The 20,824-nt window shown below is 46.3% G+C and overlaps 1 protein-coding gene across 4 annotated transcripts in view; it reads left to right on the forward strand.

Annotated features, from left to right (window-relative positions):
- LOC137417120 (uncharacterized) overlaps window positions 1-20,824 on the forward strand; it is a 121,757-nt gene that overhangs the window by 40,219 nt on the left and 60,714 nt on the right. For all 4 annotated transcript variants that reach the window (XM_068102893.2, XM_068102904.2, XM_078770402.1 and 1 more), the window contains exon 3: window positions 12,106-12,243. In XM_068102893.2, coding sequence (XP_067958994.2) covers window positions 12,106-12,243 — 138 coding nt within the window. The remainder of the gene's footprint in view (window positions 1-12,105; window positions 12,244-20,824) is intronic.

Below are 20,824 nucleotides of genomic sequence, written 5' to 3' on the forward strand. Positions count from 1 at the left end.
GACATCTTAATGACAAGTACAACGCTTGATCTGATCAGTATGAAAAAAAAAATTCCTCTGCAACTGTTAGTCCGATGAACACGAAATTTTCAGAATATGGGCGGCTCCTCCTGTAGAATTGTTCTCATGATAATCATGACGTCATTAGTCACGTGGTGCAGGCACCATCCTGGAAAAATAGAAAAAGTTGCACCTCTATATCTCCGAAACCACTCCATGGAAAAAAAATTGAAATACGGCTCAATGTCAATCACGCCCCTTGGGGAAGAAGATATGTTAATTATGATGGCATCAGTACCGGAATAATGACATCATAATTCGGCAAGTACAACGCTTGATTCGATAAGTAATGAATTTTTTTTTTCTTAGCAACTGTTGGTCCGATGGACACTAAATCTTCACCATAGGAGCGCCTCCTCCCATATAATTTTTGAAATGATAATTATGACGTCATAGGTCACGTAGTACAGGCGCCATCTTAGGAAAAACGAAAAACGTTGCACCTCTATATCTCCAAAATCTCTGCATGGAAAACAAGAAAGAGCCATCAGAGATTGCAAACCCTCGCCAGGATGTGTTTTCGTGTTTTTTTCAAGCTTCTGGATCAACACGAGGATCTTGGATCTCGCGAGATCTTGGAGACGGCGGCAGGGATTTTCGAAGCCCCACACGGTCTCCACGTTTTTCGAAGTTAAGTCTGTTCACAATTGTATTTTGTCGAAACTGTATTTATCTTTCGGTGTGTGAAGTTATTGTGTGCAACTTTGGTTGTTTCTCGGTGTTTATCTTTCATAAATTGATCGTCTGTTTGCCGTGTCGCGAGCAAGGCCTTGTACAGTGTGCACTGTACAACCTTGAGGCTTTGTTTTTCTCTCAGTGGTCCGTCGTTTGTGATCCAATAACTTTCGTTCTCTGTATTCCCAGTCTTTTCACCCATAGCCTACTTCCTTGTGTAAATCTCAACTCAAAAAAAACAAAAAAACATTTCCTTCTCTGTTCTCATTCGTTTATTCATTCTTATTCGTTCGTTCGTTCTTCGACCACGTGTTTCTCCCCCATTTCCCCAGATAGTTTTCACTCATTAACCTTCAATGTTTACACTTTCCCCTCAAGTTATGTATTCCGTCATATTTTATAACACCTTTTTCTTCTTCTTCTTTAAAAGGCTGCTTTCGACTTGCTCACCAAATCAATTCATCCCAAAAAAAATATCCATCTCCTATAGTGCCTTTGTTCTACATTCCCTAAACTCTCCTGCACTCCATCCTCCATCCAGCGTCCTTAAACGTATTTTTAACTCGAAGGTCACAAGAAACTCATTTTGCAATAAATGTTCGTTTCCCATAAATCGTACACTTTCAAAAATCCAATCTCACCCCTCCCCTCCAAATCTTCCCCATAACCCCTCCCCTCCAAATCTTCCCCATCACCCCTCCCCTCCAAATCTTCCCCATCACCCATCCCTTTCAAATCTCCCCCCTTGCCCCCTCCCTCCTAAACTACTCCCTCACCCCTCCCCGCCAAGACGCCCCCTCGCCCCTCCCCTCCTAGACTCCTGCCTCACCCCTCCCCTCCAAATCTCCCCCATATCCCATCCCTTTCAAATCCCTCCCCTTGTCCCTTCCCTCCCAAACTCCCCCCTCACCCCTCCCCTTCAAATCTCCCCACCCTCATTGCTTCTCAATTTCCCCCCGCTCACTCCCCCTCCTCAAAGCGTCCTCCCCGCTTCTTCCCCCTTCAAACTCTCACCTCGATCTCCCCCAACCTTCTGCCTCGCTCTTCCCCCTCCTCAAATAACACCTCATTGTGGCTCACCCAATCACCATCAAACCTTTTGTCCGCCCCATCCTTCCCTTTCTCCGAGCTATTCTGAAATCTCTGACACACCTTCAACAGCTCTCCCTACCTCTTCCACCTCTTCCACATCTTACCCTACCCCTCCTCCCCCCTGTTCTGTATCTGATGCTCCCCCTTCCTCTTCATTAACGGTATGGACCTCAAACATCCGGGGCCTTCGTTCAAACTTAACTGATCTCTCCATACAGGTTGCTTCTGTCAAACCAGACGTGATCTGCTTAACAGAAACTTTCCTCCTTTATGATGTCTCTGATTCCATAGTATCTCTCCCGGGCTACTCCCTCCTCCGGTATGATAGACCTGAGCCTCGTCCTGGAGGCGGGGTTGCTATCTTTATCAAAAACTCTCTTCCTCACTCGCCCTGCACTGCACTCTCTCCACCTCACCCCCAGGAATACCTCTGGCTACGGCTTCCCCTTCGCTCCCACCTCTTGTTCATATGTGTGTTGTACCGTCCACCAAACAGTGATGACTCCATCTACATCTCGCTGTCTGATGATATGGACCAACTTCTATCTACTCATCCCAACTCTCTCTTCCTCATATGTGGTGATTTCAACTGTCATCATGCCAGTTGGCTGGGTGTGGGTACCTCTCTCACCAGCCATGGCTCCTCAGCAAAGGACTTCTGCGACTCACTGGGACTGACACAATCTGTCAATTTCCCGACCCGGATCTCAGTCAACGGAACATCTTCTCTTCTGGACTTGGTTATGACTAACTTCCCTGAAAATGTCTGCTGCTCTTCTTCTGCTCCGATCGGATCATCTGATCATCTCCTTGTTAAAGTGGACATCTCTCTGACCATCCTCAGGGAGCCTGCTCAGCGTCGACGAGTCTGGCATTTCACTCAGGCCAACTGGCACGGTCTTCAAGCAGCCATCAATCATCTGGACTGGTCTCCCATCTCTACCACCTCTGACATCAACTCATCCTGGGAATTCTTCCAAAGTAAATTGCTCTCTCTCATGCACAGATTTATCCCATCTCGTCTTCAGTTGTCATACCCTTCCTCCCGTCCATGGTACACGGAATCTTGTGGTGAGGCTGTTGCCCAGAAACAACTTGCCTTCGTCTCCTGGAAAGCAAATCCAACGGAAGGAAATCTCATTTCCTTTCACAAAGCCCGAAACAAGTGTGTGTCCACCCTCAGGAGAGCCAGGAAACAATATCTCTCCGTTCTCAAGACCGAACTCTCTTATCTGTCTCCCTCTTCCAAATCCTGGTGGCGTCTGGTCAAATCCGTTTCTGGTGTTTGTTCCCCCTCCATCCCCTCCCTTACCTCAAACGGCTACACAGCTGACTCCGCACGTGAAAAAGCTGAATGCCTCAACTCTGTGTTTGCCTCTAAATCTTGTGTCCCAAACCCATCCCTCTCTGTACCCACCATACCCAGTCGTACCCTGCTGCTCCTGGACTCCGTGTCCTTTCCTCCTGACAAGGTGGAAAAGTTTCTGTCAACCCTCGACTCTGATTCTGCAACTGGACCCGACGGCATCAGCCCACGGGTCCTAAAATCCTGCTCTGCTGCTCTATCTCACCCTCTCTCTGTTCTCTTCACCCTCTCTTTTGCTCAAGGTCAACTGCCATCTGCTTGGAAATCAGCCAACATCACCGCTTTGCACAAAAAAGGTGCAAAAACAGATCCTAGCAATTACAGACCAATCAGCCTTCTCCCTATTATCAGCAAAGTCATGGAATCCATCATTGCTTCTGATATGAAATCTTTCCTCTTCTCCAATGGCTTGATCTCTGATCATCAATTTGGTTTCAGACCAGGTCACTCTACTCTGGACATGCTGCTTCTGCTGTCTCAACAATGGATGGAGGTCCTCAATGCCAAACAGGAAATTAGAGCTGTCTCCCTCGACATATCACGTGCCTTCGACACGGTCTGGCACCCCGCTTTGCTCACCAAACTCTCCTCCTTTGGTATCCATGGAAATCTCCACGCATGGCTGGCGGACTTCCTCTCTAGTCGTCGTCAACGTGTGGCCCTGAATGGGTTTCTCTCATCTCCTCTTCCTGTTCAGGCTGGAGTTCCCCAAGGCAGTGTTCTGGGCCCCGTGCTTTTTCTGGTCTTCATCAATGATCTCTCTGACTCTCTCGAAAATCCTCTCTATCTCTTTGCTGATGACTCCACTCTCTGCCGCTCCATTCCTCTTCCCTCAGATCGGCAGTCTGCTGCCTCCTCACTCTCTGAAGACCTGGACAAAATCACAGACTGGTCAAACAAGTGGAACATGTCTTTCAATCCTGACAAATCTCACACTCTTACTATGTCTCTCCGAAAAGATCGACTGGACAACCCTCCCATCTACTTTCTCAACAATCCTCTCCATGAAGTTCTGTCGCTCAAGATTTTGGGTCTCACTATCTGCCATGATCTTTCTTGGGAAAACCACATTTCCAAGCTGGCCTCCAAAGCCAGTCGCCGACTGGGCATCCTCCGTCGTGCGAAGTCCTTCCTCGGCACACCTGAGCTCCTCACCACATACAAGGCTTTCATCCGCAGCTCAATGGAATACTGTTCTCCCCTATGGGCCGGTGCTCCTGCCTCACACCTAGCTCGGCTTCACGCTGTTGAAACCAAAGCTTTCAGAATTATTGGAATCTCCCGCGATGAAGCTATCTCTGAGGGCCTTTCACTCACTCACCGCAGGCAGGTAGGTGGTCTTTCTGTCTTCTACCGACTCCTCTCCGGCCTTGCACCCCCAGCTCTCTCTGTGCTCTGTCCCCCAAATATTCCTACAGGTCGCACAAGATCTGCCAGCAACCCTCTGATGGTTAAACTGCCGAAATCTCGGCTCTCCGCTCACCTTCACTCTTTCATTCCTCTTTTCTCCCGCCTCTGGAACAAACTCCCTCACTCCCTTCAATCCCACTCCTCCCTCCAGGTCTTTAAAACAGCTGTTCACCACCATCTCTTATCTTCCCCCATCCAAAACCTTGATCTTTTCTACCCCCGCTAATTCACCCCAGATCCACCTTGTTTGAAATTCCAACTTCTTTCCTGGAAGTCCTGGCAGTGTCCATATGTTTTATACCTCTCCCACTGCCCCCTTCCCACGCCCCCCCCCCCCCCAAAGCCCTCGCCCTCTCTCAGATCTCTCGATGTCTCCATGTCTCTCGGTCCCTGCTCTCAAATGTTGTGTTTGTGTCCTTCCCCCTCTCTCCCCATCTTGTCTACCGCTCCCTATGTTATGTTTTATGTGTCGGTTTGTCTTTCTGTGTGATTAATGTTCGCTCTTTCACGAGCCTCGATATTGTATACAAAAAAAAAAAAAAAAAAAAAAAAAAAAAACACTCAATATATATATATATAACCTGTATGAAACATTCCAATCCGGATTCTGCTCCAACCACAGTACTGAAACTGCTCTCCTCAAAATCACCAACGACCTTCTCCTCTCCTCTGATGCTGGCAACCTCAACATTCTCGTCCTCCTCGACCTCAGCGCTGCCTTTGACACCATCGATCACACCATTTCATACACATACACACATACACACACACACACACACACACACACACACACACACACACACACACACACACACACACACACACACACACACACACACACACACACATACACACACACACCACATACACACACACACACACCCACACACATACACACATACATACACACACATACACACATACACAGTACACACACACACACACACACACACACACACACACACACACACACATACACACATACACACATACACACACATACACATACATACATACACACATACACACATACACACATACATACATACACACACACACACACACACACACACACACACATACATACACACACACACACACACACACACATACACACATACACAAATACACACATACATACATACATACATACATACATACATACATACATACATACATGTAAGTACACCCCATGTAAAGTTTTGACTTTTTCAACATATTTCAACATACAGCTATTTGATCTTCGTTTCAACAATATTGAGAGATAAAGGTGATATAATAAAACAAATATCATGAGACATTTACATTTTGTAGTCCATTGTATAAATTAAATAAACATGAATGAAAATTTCGCATGGGAAAAAGTAAGTACACCCCTACATTTATCACGACTTCAAATCTTTAAAATTAGAATCAGGTGCACCAGCTCAGGTGCAATTGATTGGAACATCGTTAGAGAGGATCTTGGAGGAACCTGTCTTATTTAAACCTCAGACATTTAGTTTGGTTTGCTCTTTGTTGTTGAAGTGTGCGGCGTCACCATGCCTAGATCAAAGGAGCTCTCTGAGGCCTTCAAAAAGAAGGTTATATATGCCTACGAGTCTGGGAAGGGATTTAAAAAGATCTCCAAACAATTTGAAATCAATCATTCGACTGTCCGGAAGATCATCTTCAAGTGGAGAAGATTCCAAACAACTGCCAACTTGTTCAGGCCAGGCCGCCCCAACAAGTTCAGCCCTAGAGTAGACCGCAAGATGCTGAAAGAAGTCTCTAAGAACCCCAGAATGTCATCACGGGACCTACAGGTAGCTCTTGCCACTGTTGATGTCAAAGTGCACGAGTCTACCATTAGAAAGAGGCTGCACAAATTTGAACTACATGGGAGGTATGCCAGGAGGAAACCTTTGCTGTCCAGAAAGAACATCAGGGCAAGACTAAAGTTTGCCAATGAACACCCAGGCAAAGACCAGCACTTCTGGAACAATGTGCTCTGGACAGATGAGTCAAAGGTAGAGCTATTTGGCCACAGTACCAGAAGACATGTTTGGCGAAAACCAAAGACAGCATTTGACTACAAGAACCTGATACCAACTCTAAAGCATGGTGGTGGAAATATTATGGTTTGGGGCAGCTTTGCTGCATCAGGGCCTGGGCAGCTCACCATCATAGAATGCACTATGAATTCTTCATTGTTCCAAAGGGTGCTTGAGGATAATGTGAGGCCATCTGTCGGAAAGTTGAAGCTCAACCGAAGGTGGACCTTGCAACATGACAATGACCCTAAACATACCAGTAAATCCACCAAGGAATGGCTGAAAATAAAGAAATGGAGGGTTCTGGAATGGCCAAGTCAAAGCCCGGATCTAAATCCATTCGAGATGTTGTGGGGGGATTTGAAACGAGCTGTGCATGCAAGAAACCCCTCAAACATCGCACAGCTGAAAGAATTCTGCATGGAGGAGTGGGCAAACATTTCTCCCAGTCGATGTCAGAGACTGGTAGACAGTTATAAAAAAACACCGACTTGAGGTTGTTTCTGCCAAAGGGGGCAATACCACCTATTAGAGCCAAGGGTGTACTTACTTTTTGCACATGCGAAATTTGCATTTATGTTTATTTAAATTACACAATGGACTACAAAATGTAAATGTTTCATGATATTTGTTATATTATATCACCTTTATCTATCAATATTGTTGAAATGAAGATCAAATAGCTGTATGTTGAAATATGTTGAAAAAGTCAAAACTTTACATGGGGTGTACTTACTTTTTCGTGTGTGTGTGTGTGTGTGTGTGTGTGTGTGTGTGTGTGTGTGTGTGTGTGTGTGTGTGTGTGTGTGTGTGTGTGTGTGTGTGTGTGTGTGTGTGTGTGTGTGTGTATGTATTGTTGCGGATTTGAGAATCCTGTAATTGTTGTAAATATCACCCTCTGTAAATAATGTAATGATCCTTGTAAATACCTCCGTTAATTTTAAAGGTCAAAGGTCGTCCCCTTAGTTAGTCCATCGCATGCACGTAGAAAATCATAAGCCCTTCTCTATAGTTATTTCTTATTCTATGTTAGTTTAAGGCTCTGTTTCCCATTAGTTGACTCTGCATTGCATCGAATCGAATAAGATAGATCCCCTTGTTCAAATTCCCCCAAAACCTCCATTTCCAACGGCGTCATTGCTATTCGCATTGCCAACTATATTTGCCGCCATTATGGCGAGGTCATCTCGGAGAAGAAGGTGGGAGGAGACAACCAAGCGCCAGGAACAAGGCGTGGCTTTGCCAACGCCTCATCAAGGGGGCGGGATCGGTGAGCCCTCGCGACCAATCTAGGCCGAGGCGAGCTCACCGATGGGCGTTTCTAAAAGGCCGGCGGCTTGATCGCCACGCGCCTTATAAAAGGAAGTTGGGAGGGACTGCTTAAAGAGATGACCAAGGAAGCCCCCACAAGGAGATGACCGAGGAAGCCCCCACAAGCAGATCGAATAATCCGTTCGCATTGCCTTTGTGAGGAGTCCACCACAGCTGAATTCACCGCAGCTGAGTCCACCGCAGCTGAGTCCACCGCAGCTGAGTCCACCGCAGCTGAGTCCACCGCAGCTGAGTCCACCGCAGCTGAGTCCACCGCAGCTGAGTCCACCGCAGCTGAGTCCACCGCAGCTGAGTCCACCGCAGCTGAGTCCACCGCAGCTGAGTCCACCGCAGCTGAGTCCACCGCAGCTGAGTCCACCGCAGCTGAGTTGAGAAGGATTTGAGCTTTAACGGCAGTTCGACCCGTGGCCGCGAAGCAACGCCGCCGTACGAACGAGAGTGTGGCAAGTCGGCGGCTGCTCACTCCCGGCCCGGCCGTTCTCCTGCGTCCAGCTGAACCTTCCTCCCCTTCCAGCCATTCGTTCCTGCCCTCATCCATCCTTTTGTGTACATGAGTTTGTTTTGTTTGTCTTGTCCCTGGGGTATAAGTAAGCCTGAATAGATAAGCTAGTATTGCACTGTGTCTTCACCTTCTGTCATTATTTTCGTTTCTTTCCTTCTCCTTGGTTTCTTTGGTTTTGTAAATAGTAGTAATAAATTACTGTTCCTCCTTACTCTGCCTTCTTTTATGCACATCCGTTCGTCTTTGTGATTTCCATCATTGAACACCTGTGGCACGATTTGGCCAACGTTTAGGATCGGGTTTAGTATTGCTAATGGTTCGAGCCGCGGGCTGCTAATCCGCTTGGCAAAATAACATCTTGTCCGCGGTCTCGAACGGGGTTGCCCCCCTGCCTCTCTGGAGGGAGCGGGGTAGCTTCAAGAGTGGAGACGGCCAGTGAAAATAAAGGGGGATTAACCCCCCTGCTAAGGGGAGTGCCGTGCTCCATTTCCGCAACTATATATTGTTGCGGATATGAGGATTGTGTTTTTTTTATTGTGTGCTTTATTATTATTATTGGTTATTCTGCGCCTCCTGCCTCCGGAGCTGTGTAAAGGTCAAAATGGCGTCCCATAATTAGTCCACAAGCATACACGTCAGCCAATCATAGAATACCCCTGTTCGATAGTTATATCTTATTCTGTGTTTTAGGGTAAGGCTGTGTCTCCCATTAATAGAAGTACTCCATTGCACCAAGTGAAAGAGATAGATTCCCTTCATTCCCATTCCCAAAACCTCCATTCCCCCTTTTCGTCGATTGGAAACTACCTCCGCTCCAATTGCCGCCATTGACCACGAGGCAGGGTTGGGGAAGAAAGGCGGGTCCCCACCTCGTCATAGAGGGGAGGAGTGAGTCAGCCCCACTCAACCAACCACGAACAAGGGGTTGGACTTGGAGAGGGTGTGGAAAGAAAGATCGAAGAGGTTCGCGAAGGTTGAGGGGTGGGGCCTATATAACTCATGGCAGGGCGTTTCCCAAGGGGCAGAGAAGAGAGATGAGCTTTGACGGAGAAACTGCGAGAGAAGTCCAGGGTTGAACTGCAGCTCGAGCCACCGAAACTGCACTCGCTGCAGCTCGAGCCACCGAAACTGCACTTGCTGCACCTCGAGCCACTGAAACTGCATTTGCTGCAGCTGGAGCCACCGAAACTGCAGCCACAGCAGAGTGAGGCCTGGACGGCAGTTTGGAGCAGGGCCGCGAAGGAGTGGCGGCTGCCCACGAGTCGATCAGCTGCAGAACTAGTTGGACCTCCCTATCCCACCAGCCACCCACCTGCCATCCCTAACATCATTCCCCGTGTAAGTGTGCTCGTAGTCTGTCTTTTGTCTTGTCCCTGGGTAGTAACAATAAGTCTGAATAAGCTAGTATTTTCACTGTGTCACCTGTGTCTCATGTGCTTGTAAATAAACGTGACTGCTGTCTTTTTGCTTATGTGTGTGAATAGTAAATAAATTTAGTAGTATTTCCAAACCTTTCTTTGCCGTCTTCTTCCTCTTTGCATTCGGTCGCTTTAGAGTTTTCCCGATTGAATAGTGGTGGCGCGATCCGGCCAAAGTTTGGGGCAAATCGGGTATTAGTCGGGGAATAACTGTTCGGTCGCGGTAATACCAACCGCTCGGTAAATAACATCTTTAACCGCATCCGTAACAATATATATATATATAATATATATATATATATATATATATATATATATATATATATATATATATATATATATATATATATATATATATATATTGTTGCGGAAATAAGGATTGTGTTTTTTTTATTGTGTGTATTATTATTATTGCTTTATTCTGAGCCCTCCTTGCTCCAGTGTGTATAAAGGTCAAAAGGGCGTCCCGGTAGTTAATTCCATAAAGCATACATTGAAGGACACTATAATATCCCTGTTCAGTAGTTTATATCCTTATTATGTGTTTTAGGGTAAGGCCTTGTCTTCCATTAAAATGACACTCCATTGCACCAAGTGAAAAAGATAGATTCCCTTCATTCTTCATTCCCATTCCCAGAAACCTCCATTTCCCCTTTTGTCATGGCCAAGCCTCAATCTGCCAATTACATCCTCTCCAAGTCTCCATTGCCAACTGCACTGGGCAGTTGGCCAGTTTGTTGTTACAGCTGTGGGTTGTTTTCGCCCCAAAGCCGCCATTGAACATGTGCTCGGGTTGGGGAAGAAAGGCGTGCCCGCCCGTCGTCATCAAGGGCGGAGCCAGAGGGTCGCGCGACCAACCAGGGCCGAGGTGAGCACACCGATGGGCGTGTCCTAAAAGCCGGCGGCTTAATCGCCGGAGGTGTTATAAAAGCGCGCGCGCAAGAGTGATAAGAAGTTGCGTAAAGAGGTCCATGACAAAGAGAGGTCCATGACAAAAGAGGTCCATGACAAAGAGAGGTCCATGACAAAGAGAGGTCCATGACAAAGAGAGGTCCATGACAAGAGAGGTCCATGACAAGAGCAGGAGCTGAGTTGTGTGGTTTTGGTCAGAGTTGGTCGTCAGTGGTTGCGTTGAGTGGTTGCGTTGGTTGCGTTGAGTTGCCGGTGGTGAAGAGTAGTTGGACCAGGAAAGACACAAGGAGAGAGAACCCGTCACGCCAGACCCCCCACCAGCGCGTCGGCTCCACCAAGCAGCTCCGACCCGTGATCCCGCGCACACAAGATCGGTGGCATCAGCGGCCGTCGAGGTCCAGCCCGACGTCCCGTGCGGGATCAAGCTCCAGCCACACACCTCCTTCCAGCCAATCCTGCCTGCAATTTCCCCATTCGTGTACGTGAGTTTGTTCTGTTTGTTCTGTCCTGGGTATTTAATTAAGTTTGTATAAGCTAGTAATTTTCACTGTGTCCTTCTGTTCCGTCCCTCTGTCTATATTATTTTCTTATCCTTCCTTCTCCTTGGTTATTTTGAGCCTGTACGTACATAGTAAATAAATTTAGTAGTATTTTCCACCTTTTGCCTTCGTCTTCCTCTTCTTCACATCCGTGTCGTCTTTGTCTTTTCCCTCATTGAATAGCTGTGGCGCGATACGGCCAACGTTCAGGGAATCGGGTTTAGTCGGGGAAAAACTGTTCGGCCGCGGTGCCTCCGCTCAGCAAACAACATCCTTAACCGCGGACCGTAACAATATATATACATATATATATATATATATATATATATATATATATATATATATATATATATATATATATATATATATATATATATGTCTGTCTACCAAAAATATTTATATATTTATTTTATTAAAAATATATTTAGTTATTTATTTATTATGATTACATGGATTATGGTCTGGCAGCCATATTGGATCCAAAAAAAACAAAAAAAAACCTTAAAAAACAGAAGAGTTGGTTTGCACAAAATCCTTCTCAAGACTGCGCAGGTTAAGTATTCTATGAATACCATCTCGTTTTCATGCATGTGCTGGGGGAAGGTTGCAGTAAAGACGTGGACCAAATGTCCTGTAACGGTGTGGTGATTCTGTAATATTTAGATCATCCTTTTCCTCGACTGAATAAATGTCTTATTGACCTGATTTATATTTGGAAGTTTTAAACTTTGTGTACTGCAAAAGACTGACACTGAATTGTATGCAGGTGAAGTCTACCCTGTGAAAGTGGAATGCACACAAAACAACAACGATGGTGCTGTCTCTGAAGCTTTGAGATATGCTTCTGTGAAGGAAGAGTCAGATGTTCCTTTGACAAATGGCAGTGCTGCCTGTTCTACAACTGGTAAGCAGAAACCTACAAAATTACCATTCAGGGCTGAATTTATGAACTGCACTTCGTGAGCATCTTGCTAACAAATGGGTAAACCTTAAACGCTGTCAAAAACATCACTGTACACGCCAAAGCTAATGCGCCCGTCCATATCGCAATTCGTGAAGGGAGATAAACAGCCAATTAGTTGTACGTGGCGAAATATCTCATTAGCTAGTGCTGTTAGCTAGATTCAAAATCCCGTCTCGGAACCGTCTCGATAAATTTTCAATTTTCATAACGGGATCTCGGATCGGCTCGGTTCCCGGCAAAGTAAAAAAAAAAAAAAAAAAAAAAAAAAAATAATAATAATAATAAGGCTTCAAAAATAATGGAATTTCATTACAATATATAAACAATGAAAAAAATTCATTTCTGATGTTGAGTACTTAAATTCCGACTTAGCTTCCATTTACCGGGATGAAATAAAATACACCGCCTACATGCAGATGATCGGCCACCGATGGGACCGGGTTATCTCATTAGAGTTTGTATTGTCGTGTAATTTCTTGCTCGGAATGTCAGAGAGAGGGAGAAAATGTTTCTGCCCAGGCATATTCGAGTCCTGGTTGGGGTTTCATTATCATTTTGTGAGTTGTGATCGCCAAGGGGCTCGCTCCCCCCCCCCCCCCCCCCCGTTCCCCTCCCCTCCCCCACCCGGCAATGCCGGGTACTTCTGGTAGTAAATTATAAAGCAGGCGGTGTAGTGATCACCCCCCTCCCCCCCCTCCTTATTTTGACTCTGTGACTAAAGTAAACGTAATCAACTTATCAGGCCTAAAGTGGAGATAAGATAACCAAAATACTTTCACATTCAACCCGTCAAACCAAACCCCGAGGGATTCTTACAATTTATAGATTTAGCGTTGCAATTAAACATAAACGTTCATCAAAAACTCATTTCATAAAACTACATAATGTATTGTACTTATATTAAAACATTGTGTGTAGAATAATCCGTTATAAACGTGTTTTTAATCTAAATAAACATCGTCCCTCCATTCACGGGGCCTCGAGCGAGTCCCTCGATATTAATGTGCTAAAGACCATAGCAACCACATTCCGTAACTCGTCTCCAAGGACGGACACGTGACCGCAGTGGGGCGGAGCGAGGCGGAGTGATACAGCGGAAGGATTCAACGGTTTAAATGAAGCCGCGATGCGGCGGATTTTCATTGTGACCTTCATCCTGATGTCGTTACTTCCGCCACCAAAGGTGGATGGAGGTTATGTTTTCACTCCTGTCTGTTTGTCCGTTTGTTTGTGAACACAATATCTCAAAAAGTTGTGGACTGATTCGGACGAAATTTTGTGGAGATGCAGCGTGTGTGACAAGGACGACATGATTAGATGTTGGTGAAGATCCGGATTCGGAATTCGGATTCGTTTGCACTGCATTGTTTGTTGACAAGGGGAAAATCCTGGAACAGTGAGTTTACTTTATCTATCATCGTTTGTGTCAGTTCAGCTGCACTTGCGAAAAATGATGCTTGTGCAGAAGCAGAGTAATGAAAGCAAGGCTCAATAAATGCCTCTATTATGGAAAATATCTGCAAGAAGTTGGAATTTTAACTGGGATTTTTTTAACCGAGAAATTGCGTCGATCAATTTATCTCGGGACCGTCCCGAGACCGTCTCGAAAGCCTAAACCGCTGGGATTTCGTCCCGGTCTCGGCTCGGTTGACAGCCCTACCTGTAGCACACCACACATATCTCGAACATACAATTTAAATGATGCGCTTGCATGGAATCGCAGCGTCACAGGCAATTGTTGAAGGGGATTCATCACATTGCTCCTCATCGTTGCGCATCCGCAAGATTGGAGGTCACGTTTCTTTCGAGGCTGTCCATGTGCTCACGCTTTCGAAGTTAAGTAATTTTTTCACAGTTGTGTTTTTGTCGTGGCTGTATCTGTCTTTCGGTGTGTGTACTTGTGGTGTGTCTTTGGTAAGATTCTCGGTGTTGATTTTTCGTACCTGCATACAAATCGTCGGTTAATTCGTGTCGCGTATTCTGAGGCCTAGTAGGTTTCCGTGTCCAACCTTGGGGCCTTGTTTTTCTTTCAGCGGTTCGTCGATTGCACTGCAATTACTTTCGTTCCCTGTTTTTTGTCCATCTTTCACCACATACGTCCTTGTTTAAAATCTCAACTCAGAAAAAAAAATATGAAAATTTTTTTTCCTTCTCTGCTCTAATTCGTTTATTCGTTGTTCTTATTTGTTCATTCTTTCTTCGACCACGTTTTTCGTGATCACGTTATTAAAAATGTTTAAACTTTCCCCTGAACTGTATTCTGTCGTATTTTATAACACCTTTTTCTTCTTCTTCTTCTACAAAAGGATGCTTTCGACTTACTCACCAAATCTATTCATTCCAAAAAAAAAATTCCATCTCTTACAGTGCCTCTTTCATACATTCCCTAAACTCTCCTGCTCTCCACCCCCCCCCCCCCCCCCTCCAGCGTCCTCAAACGTATTTTTGACTCGAAGGTCTCAAAAAACTCATTTTGCAATAAATGTGCGTTTCCCATTAATCGTACACTTTTCAGAATCCAATCTCACCCCTCCCCTCCAAATCTTCCCCATCACCCCTTCTCTCCAAAACTTCCCCATCACCCCTCCCCTCCAAAACTTCCCCATCACCCCTCCCCTCCAAATCTACCCCCTTGCCCCTCCCCTCCAAATCTTCCCCATCACCAATCTCTTTCAAATATTCCCCCTTGCCCCTCCCCTCCAAATCTTCCCCATCATCCCTTCCCTCCAAAACTTCCCCATCACCCCTCCCCCCCCCAAAACTTCCCCATCATCCTTCCCCTCCAAATCTACCCCCTTGCCCCTCCCCTCCAAATCTTCCTCATCACCCAACTCTTTCAAATCTTCCCCCTTGCCCCTCCCCTCCAAATCTTCCCCATCACCCATCCCTTTCAAATCTCCCCCCTTTCCCCTTCCCTCCGAAACTCCCCCCACACCCCTCCCCTCCGAGACTCTCCCTCGCTCCTCCCCTCCTCGACTCCCCTCTCACCCCTCCTCCTCAAAGCGTCCTCCCCACTTCTTCCCCCTTCCAACTTGCACCTTCATCTCCCCCAACCTTCTGCCTCGCTCTCCCCCCTCCTCAAATAACACCTCACTGTGCCTCACCCAATCACCATGAAGCCTTTTGTCTGCCCCATTTTTCCCTTTCTCCAAGCTATTCTGAAATCTCTGACACACCTTCAACAGCTCTCCCTACCTCTTCCTCCTCTTTCACATCTTACCCTACCTCCCCCCCCCCCCCCCCCCGTTCTGTATCCGCTGCTCCCCCTTCCTCTTCATTAACGGTATGGACCTCAAACATCCGGGGCCTTCGCTCAAACTTGACTGATCTCTCCATACAGGTTGCTTCTGACAAACCAGACGTGATCTACTTAACAGAAACTTTCCTCCTTCATGATGTCTCTGATTCCTTGGTATCTCTCCCAGGTTACTCCCTCCTCCGGTATGATAAACCTGAGCCTCGTCCTGGAGGTGGGGTTGCTATCTTTATAAAAAAACTCTTCCTCACTCGCCCTGCACTGCCCTCTCTCCACCTCGCCCCCAGGAATACCTTTGGCTGCGGCTTCCCCTTCGCTCCCACCTTTTGTTCATATGTGTGTTGTACCGTCCACCAAACAGTGATGACTCCATCTACATCTCGCTGTCTGATAATATGGACCAACTTCTATCTACCCATCCCAACTCTCTCTTCCTCATACGTGGTGATTTCAATTGTCACCATGCCAGTTGGCTGGGTGTGGGTACCTCTCTCACCAGCCATGGCTCTTCAGCAAAGGACTTCTGCGACTCACTGAGACTGACACAATCTGTCAATTTCCCGACCCGGATCTCAGTCAACGGAGCATCTTCTCTTCTGGACTTGGTTATGACTAACTTCCCTGAAAATGTCTGCTGCTCTTCTTCTGCTCCAATCGGCTCATCTGATCATGTGCTTGTTAAAGTGGACATCTCTCTGACCATTCTCAGAGAGCCTCCTCAGCGTCGAAGAGTCTGGCATTTCACTCAGGCCAACTTCAAGCAGCCATCAATCATCTGGACTGGTCTCCCATCTCTACCGCCTCTGACATCAACTCATCCTGGGAATTCTTCCAAAGTTAATTGCTCTCTCTCATGCACAGATTTATCCCATCTCGTCTTCAGTTGTCATACCCTTCCTCCCGTCCATGGTACACGGAATCTTGTGGTGAGGCTGTTGCCCAGAAACGACTTGCTTTCGTCTCCTGGAAAGCAAATCCAACGGAAGGAAATCTCATCTCCTTTCACAAAGCCCGAAACAAGTGTGTGTCCATGCTCAGGAGAGCCAGCAAGCAATATCTCTCCGTTCTCAAGACCGAACTCTCTTATCTGTCTCCCTCTTCCAAATCCTGGTGGCATCTGGCCAAATCTGTTTCTGGTGTTTGTTCCCCCTCCATCCCCTCCCTCACCTCAAACGGCTACACGGCTGACTCCGCACGTGAAAAAGCTGAATGCCTCAACTCTGTGTTTGCCTCTAAATCTCATGTCCCAAACCCATCCCTCTCTGTACCCACCGTACCCAGTTGTACCCAGCTGCTCCTGGACTCTGTGTCCTTTCCTCCTGACAAGGTGGAAAAGTTTCTGTCAACCCTCGACTCTGATTCTGCAACTGGACCTGACGGCATCAGTCCACGGGTCCTAAAATCCTGTTCTTCCGCTCTTTCACTCCCTCTCTCTGTTCTCTTCACCCTCTCTTTTGCTCAAGGTCATCTGCCATCTGCTTGAAAATCAGCCAACATCACCGCTTTGCACAAAAAAGGTGCAAAAACAGATCCTAGCAACGACAGACCAATCGGCTTTCTCCCAATTATCAGCAAAGTCATGGAATCCATCATTGCTTCAGATATGAAATCTTTCCTCTTCTCCATTGGCTTGATCTCTGATCATCAATTTGGTTTCAGACCTGGTCACTCTACTCTGGACATGCTGCTTCTGCTTTCTCAACAATGGATGGAGGTCCTCAATGCCAAACAGGAAATTAGAGCTGTCCTTTGACATATCACATGCCTTCGATATGGTCTGGCACCCCGCTCTGCTCACCAAACTCTCCTCCTTTGGTATCCATGGAAATCTCCACGCATAGCTGGTGGACTTCCTCTCTAGTCGTAGTCAACGTGTGGCCCTGAATGGGTTTCTCTCATCTCCTCTTTCTGTTCAGGCTGGAGTTCCCCAAGGCAGTGTTCTGGGCCCTGTGCTTTTTCTGGTCTTCATCAATGATCTCTCTGACTCTCTTGAAAATCCTCTCTATCTCTTTGCTGATGACTCCACTCTCTGCCGCTCCATTCGTCATCCCTCAGATCGGCAGTCTGCAGCCTCCTCACTCTCTGCAGACCTGGACAAAATCACAGACTGGGCAAACAAGTGGAACATGTCGTTCAATCCTGACAAATCTCACACTCATACGGTGTCTCTCCGAAAAGACCGACTGGACAACCCTCCCAATCCACTTTCTGAATAATCGTCTCCAAGAAGTTCTGTCACTCAAGCTTTTGGGTCTCACTCTCTGCCATGATCTTTCCTGGGAAAACCACATTTCAAATCTGGCCTCCAAAGCCAGTCGCCGACTGGGCATCCTCCGTCGTGCGAAGTCCTTCCTTGGCACACCTGAGCTCCTCACCACATACAAGGCTTTCATCCACAGCTCAATGGAATACTGCTCTCCCCTCTGGGCTGGTACTCCTGCCTCACACCTAGGTCGTCTTCACGCTGTTGAAACCAAAGCGTTCAGAATCATTGGAATCTCCCGCGAGGAAGCTAACTCCAAGGGCCTTTCACTCACTCACCGCACGCAGGTGGGTGGTCTTTCCATCTTCTACCGACTCCTCTCTGGCCTTGCCCCCCAGCTCTCTCTGGGCTCTGTCCCCCAAATATTCCTACAGGTCGCACAAGATCTGCCTGCAACCCTCTTATGGTTAAACTGCCAAAATCAAGACTCTCTGCTCACCTTCACTCCTTCATTCCTCTTTTCTCCCGCCTCTGGAACAAACTCCCTCACTCTGTTCAATCCCACTCCACCCTCCAGGTCTTTAAAACAGCTGTTCACCACCATCTCTTATCTTCCCCCATCCAAAACCTTGATCTTTTCTACCCTGCTAATTTCACCCCAAATCCACTTTTTTGAAATACCAACTTCTGGCCTGGAAGTCCTTGGTGTCCTTGTGTTTTATACTTCTCCCACCCCCCCACCCCCCCCCCTTCCCACGCCTACTCCCCCCAAGCCCTCTCCCTCCCACACATCTGCCTGCTCTCAAATGTTATGGTTGTGTGCTTCCCCTTCTCTCCCCATCTTGTCTTCCGCTCCCTCTTTTCATATATTTTGTTTGTCTGGTTCATTTGTTTGTGAAATATATGTTAGCTCTTTCACGAGCCTCGATTCAGCATCCAAAAAAAAAAAATATCGTAGGTTGATCCAGGTGATCCTTTCAGAGATTCAGCAGCCACAAAAATGATTCCTTGAGAGTCTAACGCTGGATAAATTTGATATTGCCATATTTTTTTTCAGAGTGTTGCATCTATCCTAAAACATTCTCAATGCACGTCGGTGAACTGCCCTATTACTATCCTCTTCTTCCTCCTCTTGAGCTCATTCAGGCACTCCTAACACATCTATACTATATTCACCATCCCATGTTAACTACCAATTACAAGTCTTGCAATGCATGCTTCAAGGCCTTCAACACACTCTTAAACATGCGGTTGCCAACATTGAAAGTTTTGTTGTTATTTAAACGCTTATGTTTAGGTTTTGATAACGCTTTAGATCATCACTCTTCGGCGATTGGCGACTAACTTTGAACTGGTGATCATCGCACAAGAGCGTTTCTACACGCGTCTAATTCCAAAACACTTTTCGTAAATTCAGCCCTTAATCTTTTGAATTCAGTATACCGTGTATTCCAGCGTACATGTCGAGGTGGATTGCAAGTCAAATTGGATAGTTTCCCCATTTTTCTTTCCTTCATTCAGAGATACATCGATTTGGAGTGTAAGATGAAGCTAGATGAACCACAGTTTTCAGCAAAACTGTCAGTCAATCAGAACCATACAGGTGCTAATTCCTCCCTGAGACTGTCACACCTCCTTTTGTCACAATTCTTCAACCTATCACCACCTCGCCTTTTGTTCTCCTTCTGCTCATCCTGCTTTCTCTCCTCGCTCTTCTGCAATCTGACACACTGTCAACAACTCTCCCGACTTCCCCCTCCCCTCCCTCAACTTACCCTCCCCTACCATCCCCTCTCTTGTACCTGATGCCTCCTCTTTAATGGTATGTACCTCAAACATTTGCGACATTCGCTCATACCTGACTGATCTCTCCATACAAGTTGCTTCTAACGAACCAGACTTGATCTACTTTGCATAACTTTCCTCTTTGAAGATGTCTCTGGCTCCTTAGTGTCTTTCCCTGATTACTCCCTCCTCTGGAATGATAGACCTGAGCCTCATCGTGCTGACAAAGTTGCTCTCTATATGAGAACTATATTCCTCACTCTTCCTGCACTGCCCTCTCTCCACCACACCCCAGGAGTTTCTCCTTCCTCCAAATCCTGGTGGTGTCTGGTCAAATCTGTTTTTGGTGTTTGTTCCCCTCCCATCGCCTCCCTTGCCATCGCCCCAGGATTTAGCATCACGGGTCAAAGTGGAAAGGAAACCCTCAAAATTTGCTATTGGGTCATTCCTGATGGAACTTGTTGCCTTCTTTCAACAAAACATGTTCTCTCGAAAACAAATTCCAACCCAATGGTCGCTAAAACAAACAAAATGTGGAAATTGTTTTTTTCCCAACAACAATTTGGTTTTTCTTCTGAAGAAAATAATTATGTAAATCTGAAATGTTTATTAAAACCTAAATAAAGGTTTGTGTTGGAATTAACTAAATTTCAGTAACTGCAGTTTGGACATCGACCATCTATGTGCAGTTATCTTCTCTTTTCCACCATCTCTTGTCTTCTCTTATCCAACATCTCTTATCTCCCCCCATCCAAAACCATGATCTCTTCTACCCTCATTAATACAACCCAAATCCACCTTTTTCAAATTCCGTTATTCTTTCCTGAAAGTCCGAGTCATGTCCATCTGTTTTATAGCACTCCCCCCACCCCAACCCACACCTGTCTCCCTTTGACAGATCTACTGCTATCCCTGTTCTCCACTGTTGTGCTTCTCTCTCCCTTCCCCTCTCGTCTCCCACTCCCTTTATTGCCCTGCTCTCGTGAAGCGAAAAGCGGGGTTAAGCAATTGGGTGCGTACAAGTGCAGTATGTGTGCCTTGTGCCGTGTCTGCATTTTAAAAATCCATTTTCTCAGCAATCGTTGGTCCGATTGACACAAATTTTCACCATCGGAGCGCCTCCTCCTGAGGAATATTTTAATGATAATTATGACGTCATAGTTCAGCAGTAAAGGCACCATCTTGCAATAACTGAAAAGACTTGCCCCTCTATATCTCCGACCCCGCTCCATGGAAACATTTGAAACATGGCTCATTGTCAAGTAATCCACATGTGG

The sequence above is a fragment of the Myxine glutinosa genome, chromosome 1 (genome assembly GCF_964187855.1).
Source record: "Myxine glutinosa chromosome 1, kmMyxGlut1.1, whole genome shotgun sequence".
Lineage (NCBI taxonomy): Eukaryota > Metazoa > Chordata > Myxini > Myxiniformes > Myxinidae > Myxine > Myxine glutinosa.